The 13,628-nt window shown below is 48.1% G+C and overlaps 1 protein-coding gene across 1 annotated transcript in view; it reads right to left on the reverse strand.

Moving 5' to 3' along the window:
• Nucleotides 1–8,647, reverse strand: part of abca2 (ATP-binding cassette, sub-family A (ABC1), member 2) — a 108,408-nt gene extending 99,761 nt beyond the window's left edge. The window contains exon 1 of the mRNA XM_042337563.1: nt 8,582–8,647. Within this exon, the coding sequence (XP_042193497.1) occupies nt 8,582–8,647 (66 nt within the window). The remainder of the gene's footprint in view (nt 1–8,581) is intronic.
• Nucleotides 8,648–13,628: the final 4,981 nt, after the last annotated feature.

Here is a 13,628-nt window from a genome sequence, read left to right on the forward strand (position 1 = left end):
TGGATTTGTTTCTTCAGTCCATCATTAACATAATGCATCGAGAGGTAGTTTTTTTTTAATATAAAAAAGAGAGAGAAAATGTCTGTGGGGCTACAGTCGTGAGAGATAGTACGAGAGGCAGTGGTGGAATGGATATTAAACCCAGAGGAGGAGAGCGTTTAAAAATTAACCCCACACCTCCCTCCTCACGAAATGAAGACCTGGAGGGAAAATATTTCTGTATGCACAACAGATCTTCTCTTCCACATGCAACTCTCCCAGGACTGCAGCAGAAATTTATGTACCGCAATAAAAGAGTTTATTCAGGGAGAAAACTCCCGACAAGGCGAAACATACAACGAGTGCATTATTCATACGGTTGTAAATTGCTCGTCAAACTTACAATCAGGATGATTGGAGCAATAATAATACAGTAATAATAATCCTTGCATTTGATATAGCGCTTTTCACGTCGGGAGGACGTCCCAAAGCGCTTCACAGAACACACTGTAAAGTGAATTGACTGTATATTTGTGGGCGAACGCGGCAGCCAATTGCGCACAGCAATGTCCCACAAACAGTCGTGGGTTGAAAATGACCAATTTATTATTGTTTTTGGTTTTGGAGGATTATTATTAGGCTCTGTGTGGAGTAAGGAAACTTGCCCAAGGTTTCGCCCTCTGCCTGGAATTGAACTCAGGTCTCTCACTTGCAAAGCGAGTGCTCTAACCACTGAGCTACAGGACTCCACGCAAGCATGCTATTCTCCTAAATGCGTCAAAATTCAGTGTGGTGGGGGGGGGGTGGGGGGGGAGTTTCACATTTAATTGGGGTGCTAGCGGTGGGGGAGGAAGGAGAGGAGAAGGGAAGGGAGGAAATACCACTGAGGAAAATAGTAGGTGAAGTCAAAACAGTGGATCAATTATAAAATATAAATTCCTTTCCAATTCAGCAATCGAAAGTGAGCGCTGAGAGAGAGTGGATAGTACACTCCCGATAACTCGTCACTCCAAGGGAAAGGGGCTCAGTGACGAGTTATCAGGAGCAGCGAGTTTGACATATAAATATAAATACCTAAATAATCGCGGCCAGGATATCGACAGCATGATGACTTGTCCGAGTGTTAGTTGCAAGTTAAGTCAGGTTCGAGTTATTGGGAGTTCACTGTAACCACTCAAAGAAAAACTACATACGACAGCACCATTCAACCCACACCGACATAATACTCCAGTTAACCTTGCTTGCACCAGAACAACAGGGGACAGATCTCTGAATGCATAAATAATAATCCTTGCATTTGATACAGCGTCTTATCACGTCTTCGGAACATACTGTAAAGTGAATTGACTGTATACACTGCTGTGCGCAACTGGCTGCCGCGTTTCGCCCGCAAATATGCAGTCAATTCACTTTACAGTGTATTTTGTGAAGCGCGTTGAGACGCCTAGAAGGCGTGAAAAGCACTCTCTATCAAATGTAAGGATTATTATCACTTTGTGGGCTAAACGTGGTAGCCAATTGCGCGCAGCAGTGACCCACAAACAGTCGTGGGTTGAGAAACCAATTTATTATGATAACGAAAGTTGATAGCCAGAACAAGTGACCACTTTGTTTTTACACAATCAGCCAGAGATTGCAACGCAAGCCACCTCTTCGATCCATTCTCAAGAGCCTCTGAAGGTAACAAACAGCCCTTTTCTCACCTAATGCCATTGACAGGGCGGGTGCGAAACACTGGCCACAGCTGCAACTCTTAGGGAAGGCAACGTCAGGCGAGTTTCACTCACCTCGCCATTGAAACACAAAAAGGCGATAACCGCTGCTGATCAGAGCGAGTTCCTCGAGACGGTTGGGCTTGTGGTGCAGAAGGTGAAAACAACTGTGGAGGTCTAATGTTAGACAGGGTGTTCTGCCACATTTATTTTTGTATAATGCGCTTCGAGCAGCAGTTCTGCGATATCGGCTGCTGCTCATGTCGCTCTAGAAACGGCCCCGACTATGTTGCAGGGTGGGTTCTTCAGAAGCCAAGACTGACCCCCTCCCTCCACACACACACACAATTTCCTAAGGAGCAACTGCAATACCTTATTCGATTGCTGGACGAAATACTGCCCAACAACTGCAAAAACCACCTGCCTGGCTTACATCGGGCTTGGCATGAACACTGCAGCCAAGTAGCTCTACAACGTCAAACATCATGGCATCAGCCTTTGATGGGCATGTTTCTTTCCGCCCTCCCCCCCGCCCGATGCTTCTGTGTGAGCTATTGTGCCAATCGACATGTGAGAGACAAAAACACCTCAATTGATGGTACGCTCTAACCCCCACAGCTCTCAGGTCACTTCAAACCAGCAGCGAAAAAAAAATGAATGTCAAAACGTTCCACAACAAGTTGCCCTATTTTTATATAGCGTCCTTCACACGGGGTAGCGCCCCCGAGCTCTTTAAGCACTTTACATCTCTTACATTATTGACGTTCTTTATTTAAAAAAGATGAAAACATTCATCCTCCAATCCATAATAAAATCACCACAGCACCAAACAGTGGATGCATCTGAAAAGCAAATCGAATTGAACTCTTTTGGCCGTTTCAATGAAAGCATCAAATTAGATTTCTGCAGATAACTTCACGTTCAATAGAGAGCCAGACGTTTCATCCGAAGACATATTTTCCAAGTCAGCACATTTTCCTCCATCGCACAGCATAATAATCATAATTCCTCGTGGCAATGCTCCCTGCTCTGAAGTATCTTCAATTAAATTTAACTCACGATGAAGAACCGAGCAGAAGCTTCCAGCACATCAGGGGATCATTATTCAAATAAGGTCTCTCTGAGTACAGGGATAGCAATGTTTTCGCGAATCTTTGGCCTGAAACGTTAACGCAATTTAAATAAAAGAAATTATAGCGAGGGAATTCTTTCGATGCCAGAAATTACATTCAAGCTTGTTGAGACAACCACAAAATGCATCCAAACCAATAATAATAATCTTTGCATTTGACACAGCGCCTTGTCACGTCTTTGAGACTTCTCAATCCATTCTATATCCGTTAACCAGACCTCGTTACTGTGTACTCCACGTTAGATTAAACTTCGCAGGAAAGAACTTCAGTAGATGAAACAACATGCATTAATATAACATCATTCACACGGGTAGCACCGCAGAGCACGTAACACCGTATGGTTTGACGCTCAGCTGGAAAGAGACGGCAGGTGACGGACGAGGAAGAACATCTTCAGCTGTGATTCGAAGACGGGCAAAGAGGGGGTAAGGCAGGAGTTCCAGAGATTTGGGGCACGGTGGCTGAAAGCACGGCTTGCAATGGCGGGCGCGACGAACGCGCGGCAGACGCGAACGAGATGGCGTGAGCAAATGTGGCGAATATCGGATTGGGGTGCGAGCAGCCCGGAGAGGGAGAAAAGGTCACCCAATAGAACTGTACTGTGGAGCATATTGTATTGTTATCATTAATATTTACATCTGATAGATATTCTGCGGTCACACGTGTTATGCCATTATTAAATACAGTGATCGCTTCTTTCCGTCCACCTTTACCGACGGTGACATTCCTCCACCCAACCATCGCAGTGTCAGGTTCTGCCACTGTCAGGCACTCTGACGCGCTAACCGACGTGAAGCTTGCTATATAAATGAAAGATGTTGTGGCGGTTTGTAGGACACTGTCTTGCGCAAATCGGCTGTCGCGTTACGCAGTCACCACACTTCCTGTGAAGCTGTTTGAGATGCCTCAGCAACATGATAAGATGCTACATCAAAAGGAAAGGTTATTATTGCTGCAAACTAGAGCTCTACTAACATAATATGGTATATTATCTTCATAGCAGAAGTGGAATGTGCCAAAAATCGTAGACACACAGATGGCCATTCATTCACATCTTAAATGTTTTGATATTCAGTTCTGTGTTAATCAACAGGTTTGATTGAAGTGAACATAGGATCCGGTTTCGTGCAGAATACTGCGTACGGTTGGAGTCCTGTAGCTCAGTGGTTAGAGCACTCGCCTCACAAGCGAGAGACCTGGGTTCCCGGCAGGGCGAAATGTTGGGCACTTTTCCTACTACACACGCCTGTGTTGCCTCGCAGTAAACAGGAACCCGGTTGTTAGTCGATTGGCGGTTCGTTTTTCCGGGGATAATAATCCCTTGAAAAAAAATAATAATTTGCTCACTCAACCCACGACTGTTTGCGGGGACGCTGCTGTGCGCAATCGGCTGCCGTGTTTCGCTCACAAGTTTCCAGTCAATTCACTTTACAGTGTATCCTGTGAAGCGCTTCGAGACGTCTAGACGACGTGAAAAGCGCTATATCAAATGCAAGGCTTATTATTGTCACAGTTCTCGCCTGCCTGTTCAGATGGATGTGAATAGAAATGGGAAGTTTCTTTCAGTGTCCTGGCCAACATGAAACTCATCATTCACTGCGTGGCTGTTATGAGTCATAGCTGTGCGCAAATTGGTTGCCATGTTCGCCTACTAAATACACAGTTTACACTTAGCGTTAGTACTGCAGTAGTATTAAAAACTAATATTTAGCAAATACTAAAGGAATTAGTACAGTATTTACGCTTTGCGGGGTATCCTTTGAAGGTGCCTTGAGAAATCCTGCCGACATGAAAGGTGATAACAAACGGTAAGGATTATTTACTTAAAGCAATAAAATTGGTGTAACGACGTTCTCCCGCGCAGAACATGTTTCGTTGGGTGAATAATTGAAAGGCCGTTCTGTTTATCGCTTGAAAATTGTTCTTAACTGGTGGCTGAAATATGATCCAAAGTTGACACGGGCGGAGGTGGGGGGGGGGGGGGGGGGGGGGGGGGGGGGGGGGGGGGGGGGGGGCGGAGGAAGAAAAATGATTTGTGCTCTTGTGTAAACCTTTGTCTGATTGCAGATTGGATATATTATATTACAGTGTGAAACCGGTTTACCGAACATGCAGTATTCATATCTATATGTTTATCCGTGAAACGTGGGTTAAACTTAACAGGTAATCTATCGGGAAGCAAAATGGCAACTGTTGCAAAGTTGTTTTGTAATTCCTGTTTGAAAACGACGGTGTTTTATTTCATAAACAAGGGGACCCATTCACCAACACGGGCAGCAGATCAGGTCCAGTGATAAAGGGGCCTCGGCTTACACACCACAGTACAATGCTCCCTCTCAACCACCTGCAGTTGGACTACAGTTGGGGGAGTGTTACTGCCACGATTCGCTGTTATAAAAAAACCGTCAAGGTTTGCGGCACAGACGAGAGCAACAACATCATTCTAATCTTGTTATCCCAACGTTTCGCCCACAGCGATACTTTGTGGGCGAAACGTTGGGATACCGAGATAACATAATACGGCCGATTCACTTTGCAGTGCGTTCTGCAAAGCAGGAACGTGCCGAGGTGTGCATTCGGCCACTCTACGCCCTCTTTCTTCCTCTCTCCTCCGCCCCGTCGCTCCCTCCCGTCCACACTGACGTAATGCACTTTTAACTCTCCCATTCACACTTGCAAGTGTTGTGCAACGCAGAGCATGGTGTGACTTGATTATAACCCTTGCATTTGATAAGGCGCCTTATCGCGTCTTCTAGACGTCCCAACGTGCTTCACGGAACATGCTGTAAAGCCACTTAACCAAACACTGGTGAGTGTCATCGCTGTTGCGACTGCCTCGGTTGACCGTCAACCGCAAGCGGCCTGTAACCGCCAAGGTCTCGCTCGGCAACTGAGCAACTCAAGGGTCCGCTGACCAGGGAAAAGAATAAACACACGTTTGAATCAGTTGCCCATCTCCCGTCCGCCCGCAGCCGACGGATCGATTAATAGAAGCTGAACAGGAAACTTCGGAGATATAATATATATATTCTGACAGCGAATGCAAAGAGCAGTTCATTAAAATTGGGCAACTGTATGTCACAGGAAGACGTTGCTCGATCCTTTCCAAACATCAAGGTGACAGAGAGGCGTTTCCTTCATCACAGCGACTTCTACCACTTGCAAACGTGTTGGTTTAGGCTGGAATGAGGGAGAACTAACGGCTGATCGAACCCCAACCCTCTCGTCTCCTTCAGACTGAACACTGGCATCGCTTCTTAGATCCTCTCGTTCACCCAGCCTTTTCCCCAGAAGTATATCCTGAATTATCCAGACCCGCCATCGTATCAAATCATTCTGACGTCCTCCCTGATGGGGAAGAGACGCATTGCACTGACATTAACCGGGGCTGGGGGGGTGGGGGGGGGGGGAGGGAGGTGAACAAAAAAGGTTTTTTTAAAATAAAAAGCCAAACTTGAGGGCCAGAACCTGTGCAGTGCAAAAACAACTCGAACAACTCGCGTTTATTTGGCGCTCCTCACGCAGGATAGCATCCCAGAGCGCTTAATGCGGTATTGGTGCCTCGTCCGGGGTTAGGTTCGGGGCAGTTTGACCCCACGTAGTGACCCTGTGTCAAGTCAAATACACCACTCCCCTCCCGCACACCCCCCCACCCACCCCTCCCCTTAGGAAGAAAGGTGCCGGTCTCACTCCGCAGTATTGGAACGCATTTATTTCAAAACAACGGTCAATTTGGGTTCGCAGTGCGTTTGCACAAACGGGGGACGAGATTCGCGTCTCTTAATTAAAGTTGAAAATAAAAAAAAAAGACTTTGAGTTGTTGCATTGCGTTTGGGAACCGTAACCAAGAATATCAATCCATTAAATCGATCAATCAATCATCAATCAATGGTAATGATAATAATAATCCTCGCGCTCGATGCAGCGCCTCATCGCGTCGTTCAGACGACTCAAAGCGCTTCACGGAATACACTGCAAAGGCTGTGGACTCGACGGAGCAATTTTATTTTCAAAAAGATAAGCATCAATTGAAAAATGTTTTAAAAATCAACCGATCTTGTCATCGACATACCCGGGACAACCTATAGTCCCCACCATAGCCACACGCACAGACAAACACACACACACACACACAGATATACACACAGAGACACACAGACACAGACACAGACACAGATACACACACAGACACAGACGCACACACACATAGACACAGACACACACACAAAGACACACACACACAGACAAAGACACACACACAGATACATACACACAGACACACACACAGACACACACACAGACAAAGACACAGACACACACACACACAAAGACACACACACAAAGACACAGACACACACACAGACAAAGACACACACACACAGACACAGACACACACACAGATACACACACAGACACACACAGAGACAAAGACACAGACACAGACACACACACACACAAAGACACACACAGACACAGACACACACACAGACAAAGACACACACACACACAAAGACACACAGACACAGACACCCACACACAGACAAAGACACACACACACAGACACACACACAGTTTCGGGGCTCAGCTGCTGCTCTGTAACGATGTGACTGCGCTCCGCGGCCTAAAGCGACTCATCCTCACACCGCCCCACACACTGTACCCACTGTCATATACCGTCTACACCGCCCACACACCGTATACACTGTACCCACTGTACACATCACTGTATTATTATTACCCTCTAATTGCATCAAACAGGAATCTGTGTGTACATCAACACAAACAAAAGGCTCAGTAACGGCTGTTGTCCACCGCATTAAATCCACAGCCTCTGTGCGTGTGTGTGTCTGTCTGTGTGTGTCTGTCTGTCTGTGTGTCTGTGTCTGTGTGTGTGTCTGTCTGTGTGTGTGTCTGTGTCTGTGTGTGTCTGTCTGTCTGTGTGTGTCTGTGTGTGTGTGTGTCTGTGTGTGTGTGTGTGTCTGTGTGTGTCTGTGTGTGTCTGTGTGTGTGTGTCTGTGTGTGTGTCTGTGTCTGTGTGTGTCTGTCTGTGTGTCTGTGTGTGTGTGTGACTGTGTGTGTGACTGTGTTGGGGAGAGTGGTACTGAGATGCAGAGACAACAAACCCGCGGCTCAGTCCCGGCGCTGTAGACGCTGCAATGATGGAGTCTCAGAGACCGACTCAGAGCTTCTCATCTTCCCCTCTCCCCCTCCATCACCCCCTCCCCTCTCCCCCTCCATCACCCCCTCCCCTCCCCCCCTCCATCACCCCCTCCCCTCTCCCCCTCCATCACCCCCTCCCCTCTCCCCCTCCATCACCCCCTCCCCTCTCCCCCTCCATCACCCCCTCCCCTCTCCCCCTCCCTCCCCCCCTCCCCTCTCCCCCTCCATCACCCCCTCCTCAACCTCTCCGCCTCCCCACCCCCTCTCCCTCTCCATCACCCCCTCTCCCCCCCCTCACCCCCCCCTCTCCCTTTCCATCACCCCCTCCTCTCCCCCCTCTCCCTCTCCTCTCCCTCTCCCCTTCCTCACCCCCCCACTCCCCCTCTCTCTCTCCTCTCCCTCTCCCCCCTCACCATCCCCTCCCTCTCTCCTCACCCCCATCCCCCCATCCTTCCTTCCCCTCTCGCTCTCTCTCTCTCTCACCCCCTCCATCACCCGCTCTCCTCTCTCCCATTCCTTCTTTCCCCTTTCTCTCTCCCCCCCCCCCTCCCCCCCTCTCCCCCCCCCTCCCTCTCCCCCTCTCCCCCCCACACTGACCGGGCTCCGGCGTTTCAGGCTGAGGTTCTTCCAGAGCAGGAGGTGCAGTTGGTGCAGGAACCCCATGGCGGGGGGTGGGGGGGGGGTGTGGGGCTGTGGGGGGGTTTGGGGGCTGTGGGTGGGGGCTGTGGGGGGGTTGGGGGCTGTGGGAGCTGTGGCTGTGGGGGCTGTGGGGGCTAAACCCGCTCCTCTGGGGCTGACCGCCCGGACCCCGACACCATCTCCCGGAGAGAGCGGCTCTCAGCAAAGCCCCGAACACCGGCACTGCCGCTCCCACTCCACACACCGCCCCGGGGAGGGACTGCGGACAGCCCCGCCCCCCCCACATAGCCCCGCCCCCCCGCATAGCCCCGCCCCCCCCGCATAGCCCCGCCCCCACACACATAGCCCCCCCCCCACATAGCCCCGCCCCCCGCATAGCCCCGCCCCCGCATAGCCCCCCCCCACATAGCCCCGCCCCCACACACATAGCCCCGCCCCCCACACAGCCCCGCCCCCCCACATAACCCCGCCCCCCACACAGCCCCCCCCCCACATAGCCCCGCCCCCATACACATAGCCCCGCCCCCACACGCATAGCCCCGCCCCCACACACACAGCCCCGCCCCCCACACACACAGCCCCGCCCCCACACACAGCCCCCCCACATAAACACACCCCCAACACCCCCCCACCACACTCACATACACACCCCCAACACACACACACACCACGTACACACACCCCCAACACACCCAACATACACACATCACATACAACATACACACATCACATACACACACACCCAACACCACACACACACACACCCAACACACACACACCACGTACACACACACACCACATACACACACCCCCAACACACACCACACACACACAAAACACACACACACCACATACACACACACCACATACACACCCAACATACCCAACACACACCACATACACACACACACACACCCAACACATACACACACACAGCACACACCACAAACACACACCCTCAACACACACACACACACACCACATACACACACATCTACACACACACACACACATCTAAACACACACTACATACACACATAGCCACCTACACACACTCATATACACACAGCCACCTACACACACACACCCCCAACGCACACATCTACACATACACCCCAACACACACATCTACACACACTACTTACGCACCCCAACACACACACTACATACACACACATCTAAACACACACTACATGCACATCACATACCCACCTACAAACACACACTACATACCCACCTACACACACACACACCCCAACACACACATCTACACACACTACATACACCACATACCCACCTATACACCCACACCCCACCTACACACACATCTACACACACTACATACATACACACCACACACCCACCTACACACACACACACACACGTGGTTGAGATGTCTCAAAGCGCTTCACAGGCTATACTGTAAGGTGTGTATTCTATGCGCGAACTCAATCCACTTCACAATATGAAGCCCTTTGAGAAACGTCTCAACGACGCGATAAGGCGCTATGTCAAATGCAATTATTATTATTATTATTTGTTTATATGAGCAGCCCTAATGGGACTCAGAATTCGTAGCAGAATTCGTAGCAGAAAAAAAAATGCTGCCGACAAAACACACACAAACACAGGTGCAAACAAGTTCAATTGATTTGCAATCAATTTCCTCTTTTAAACTATATATCTCACCCCTCGCTTTCCGCCCGACAGTCTGAAATATAATACAACAATAGGATGGAAATGCCATCTCCAGGAAGGTAACCGGTCAAAGAACACCGCAATGTCAGGTGTGTGTGTAAGATTTGATAGATATCCTGGAGTTCTGTTTCAGACACCTCTAGAGCCGGCAACAGGTTTTCCGGACCCATTTGCCAGGTTAATAATAATAATAATCCTGGCATTTGATACAGCGCCTTATCACGTCGTTGAGACGTCTCAAAGCGCTTCACCGAATATACTGGAAAGTAGGAAAAGAATTGGGTAGATTGCACGAGGGCTCTTTGGAAGGAAGAGGTTCAATCATCTGAACGGCTTCCTTTACATGTATTGTTTCGGGCTTGTGTGCACTGATTGCTATCTCACCGTCAACTTGAACGCTGAGTCGTTTTTCGGGCATGAAAGAGGCTATTGTCAAATGCGAGGTTTGTTAGTAATAAAAGTTCACATCACAGCAGTGCAGGTTTTAGAGTACGAAGAGTGCCGCAGCCCGGTGAGAATATCTAACTACAGCACAGTACAGTACAGCTATTTCCAGCAGTATTTCTTTATGACGGGAACGTGGACAAATGTAAACCAACTGGAATTGTAATTGCGAGAAGCTGCAGTTTCTAAAACAATTACATTTTAACGATGTTTAAACTGAACATTGTTGGATTGACTCAGCACTTTTCTGGGCAAGAACAGCGCACTCTGCCTGGACATATTTTTCTTTAATATAAAGTGCCATTGGATCTTTAACATCCACCTGAACAGGTAGATGGGATCTGGGGTTGAGCTCTCATCTGAATGACAGGATTGTCTGACAACGTGGCGCTCTCCCATCATTGCACTTGAGCGTCTACCTCGACTAAGTGCTTAAAAGTCGCAATGTGGGGGGAGGTGGTGGGGGGGGGGCTTGAACCCACAAACGAGAGTGCAATCAACACAGTTAGTCTGAAATAAATTGAATGTTGCCCTGGAAGCACTTCATCCAAAGATCCCTTGAATAATAATAATAACAATAACAATAACAATAATAATAATCCTGGCATTTGATTCAGCGTCTTACATGTGGGGAGGACGTCAAAAACACGTCACAGACAAAACTTAAAAAGGTTGAGCGATTGCGTATTTTGCGGGTGATTGCGACAGCCAGTTTGTGCAGAGCAATGTCCCACAGACAGACTTGAAGTGAACGATCAGTCGAACCCGGGAGCCGGTTAGCCGGGGGGCAGGGAGAGGCCGAGAGAAACTCCTCGCTCTTTTTTCCGAAGGCGTCCACCTGAACAGGCAGACTGGTCCCGATGCGGTGCGTGCTGCGCAGACGACTGGGCGAGGATAGGAATCGGATTCAGGCTGCGATGCCGCCTCAAACGCTCTGCCAACGCTCGCTGTTGAGACACAACACATCAACAGCGGTGACTTAAGTGAGAGCTGACTGATGCGCTCGGAAAAAGAGAATTGAATCAAAGGGTTTGAGGGGAGCACGGTAAAGGAGTAAATGGGAGAGAAAAATTCCAGGAGTCATAAATAAGTAAATTAATAACTTGTGTATAGGAAGGTGATAAAGGCGCAGAGTTACAGTTGAAGATGTATCTCGAGATTGCACCAACTATCGCATCTTGGATAGAATTTTTTTTTATTATTTGAGGTTCTGGCCACAAGCCAGAGTTACGCTACGTCTGAAGGAAGTTGTTGAACATAGAGCGGAATCATTGCCCAAGTGTTGTGTGATGAGGGTAGGAAGTCACTGGTACGGAAGAGAAACAATGGGGGAAAGCGGAAAACGATGCCTTTCAGAGATGAATCGAAGGCGATTTGAGCAGAAAGTTAGATTTAACGAGCCGCGAATGTAACGGGGGCAGAAGACCACAAGATAGCATCTTGTTCTGGAGAACGTGGTGCAAGACCCCGTCGTCAAAGGCTTTGGAGGTGCGCACGGTAATGGATCAGCGTTGTGGAGTTCCAGAGGATGTGTAGCACAAGCAGTGAAGCGGCCAACCTGAATAATCCAGATCAACCGTGGAAAATTTAAGGTGATGATTCATTCTGAGAGTTAATAATAATAATAATAATAATAATCCTTGCATTTGCTAAAGCATCTTATCAAGATGTCTCAAAGCGCTTCACTGAATATACTGTAAAGGGAATTGACTGTGTATTTTGTGGGCGAAACTTCGCAGCCAATTGCGTATTTTTATTTACTTATGTATGTATTTATTTATTTATTTGAAAGGATTATTACTCGCGGATTATGGCAGCTTCCGGGCTGACACTCCAACGGGGTGGGGGTGGGGGGGGTGAGTGGGGGGGGGGGGGGAATCTCTGTATCATCAGAGTGGCCTTCTTTCAGATGAGTCGTTAAACCAAAGTCCCAGCTACCTCTTGAGGTGGATGTTAACGATCCCAGAGCATTGCTCGAAAAAGAAAAGGGAATATTTGGCATTCACTTCATTTCTATTTGTGAGCCATTATTGTGCTCATATTAGCCGCTGTGTTTAGCTGAAAATACACAGCCACTACACGTCGCAGGAAAATCCTGTGAATCGCTTTGAGACACCTCAGCAGATTAGTTAGTATAAATACCGAAGCGAAGGAAATAAGGGACAGGTTCTCAGGTACAAGGTATCAGATCTGTTAGGCTCACGTAAGCAGGTTTGTGTCACTCCTTGTGTTTCTTTGGGTGGACTGAAATATTGACTGAATAATTAAAATGGTCTCTGTTGTCACAACGATTTTCAAACTGGACGGTTATAGAGATCCCATCGCAATGTAATAGTGCTCTGATGAACAAACTACACATTCATCATGGCTTGTCTCGACTGTAACTTGATCATTTAATATGTAACACCAGGCATAAAAGTCACCTTTACAGATAAATTAGCCAGAACGGAGACACACTCGCTCCAGTTGGTAAAGGTTCATTCTTTTCCTGTTTGTCTTCACTTGGATGCGTTGCTCATAGCTCTGTCAATGTCTTGTGCCTTAAAATTCAGGGTATTAATGCTTTAATTTTCTATCATTCACCTGAAGCTGAATTGGTCTTTTTGTCTCATTGCTGCCACCAACACCCTACCCCTTCTCCGCCTGCTTTTTAATAATAATAATCCTTGCATTTGATATAGCGCTTTTCACGTCTTCTAGACGTCTCAAAGCGCTTCGCAGAATATGATGTAAAGTGACTTGACTGTATATTTTGTGGGCGCAAAGCAGAAGGACATTTTCCTCGCAGGTTTTGTGCCTTATATTTCATGTTCACCCCTAGAAGTTTTAAATCGTTGGATAAAGTGCGCTGACAGTCTCATTG

Source organism: Callorhinchus milii, unplaced genomic scaffold (genome assembly GCF_018977255.1).
Source record: "Callorhinchus milii isolate IMCB2004 unplaced genomic scaffold, IMCB_Cmil_1.0 Scaffold8, whole genome shotgun sequence".
NCBI classification, from domain to species: Eukaryota; Metazoa; Chordata; class Chondrichthyes; order Chimaeriformes; family Callorhinchidae; genus Callorhinchus; species Callorhinchus milii.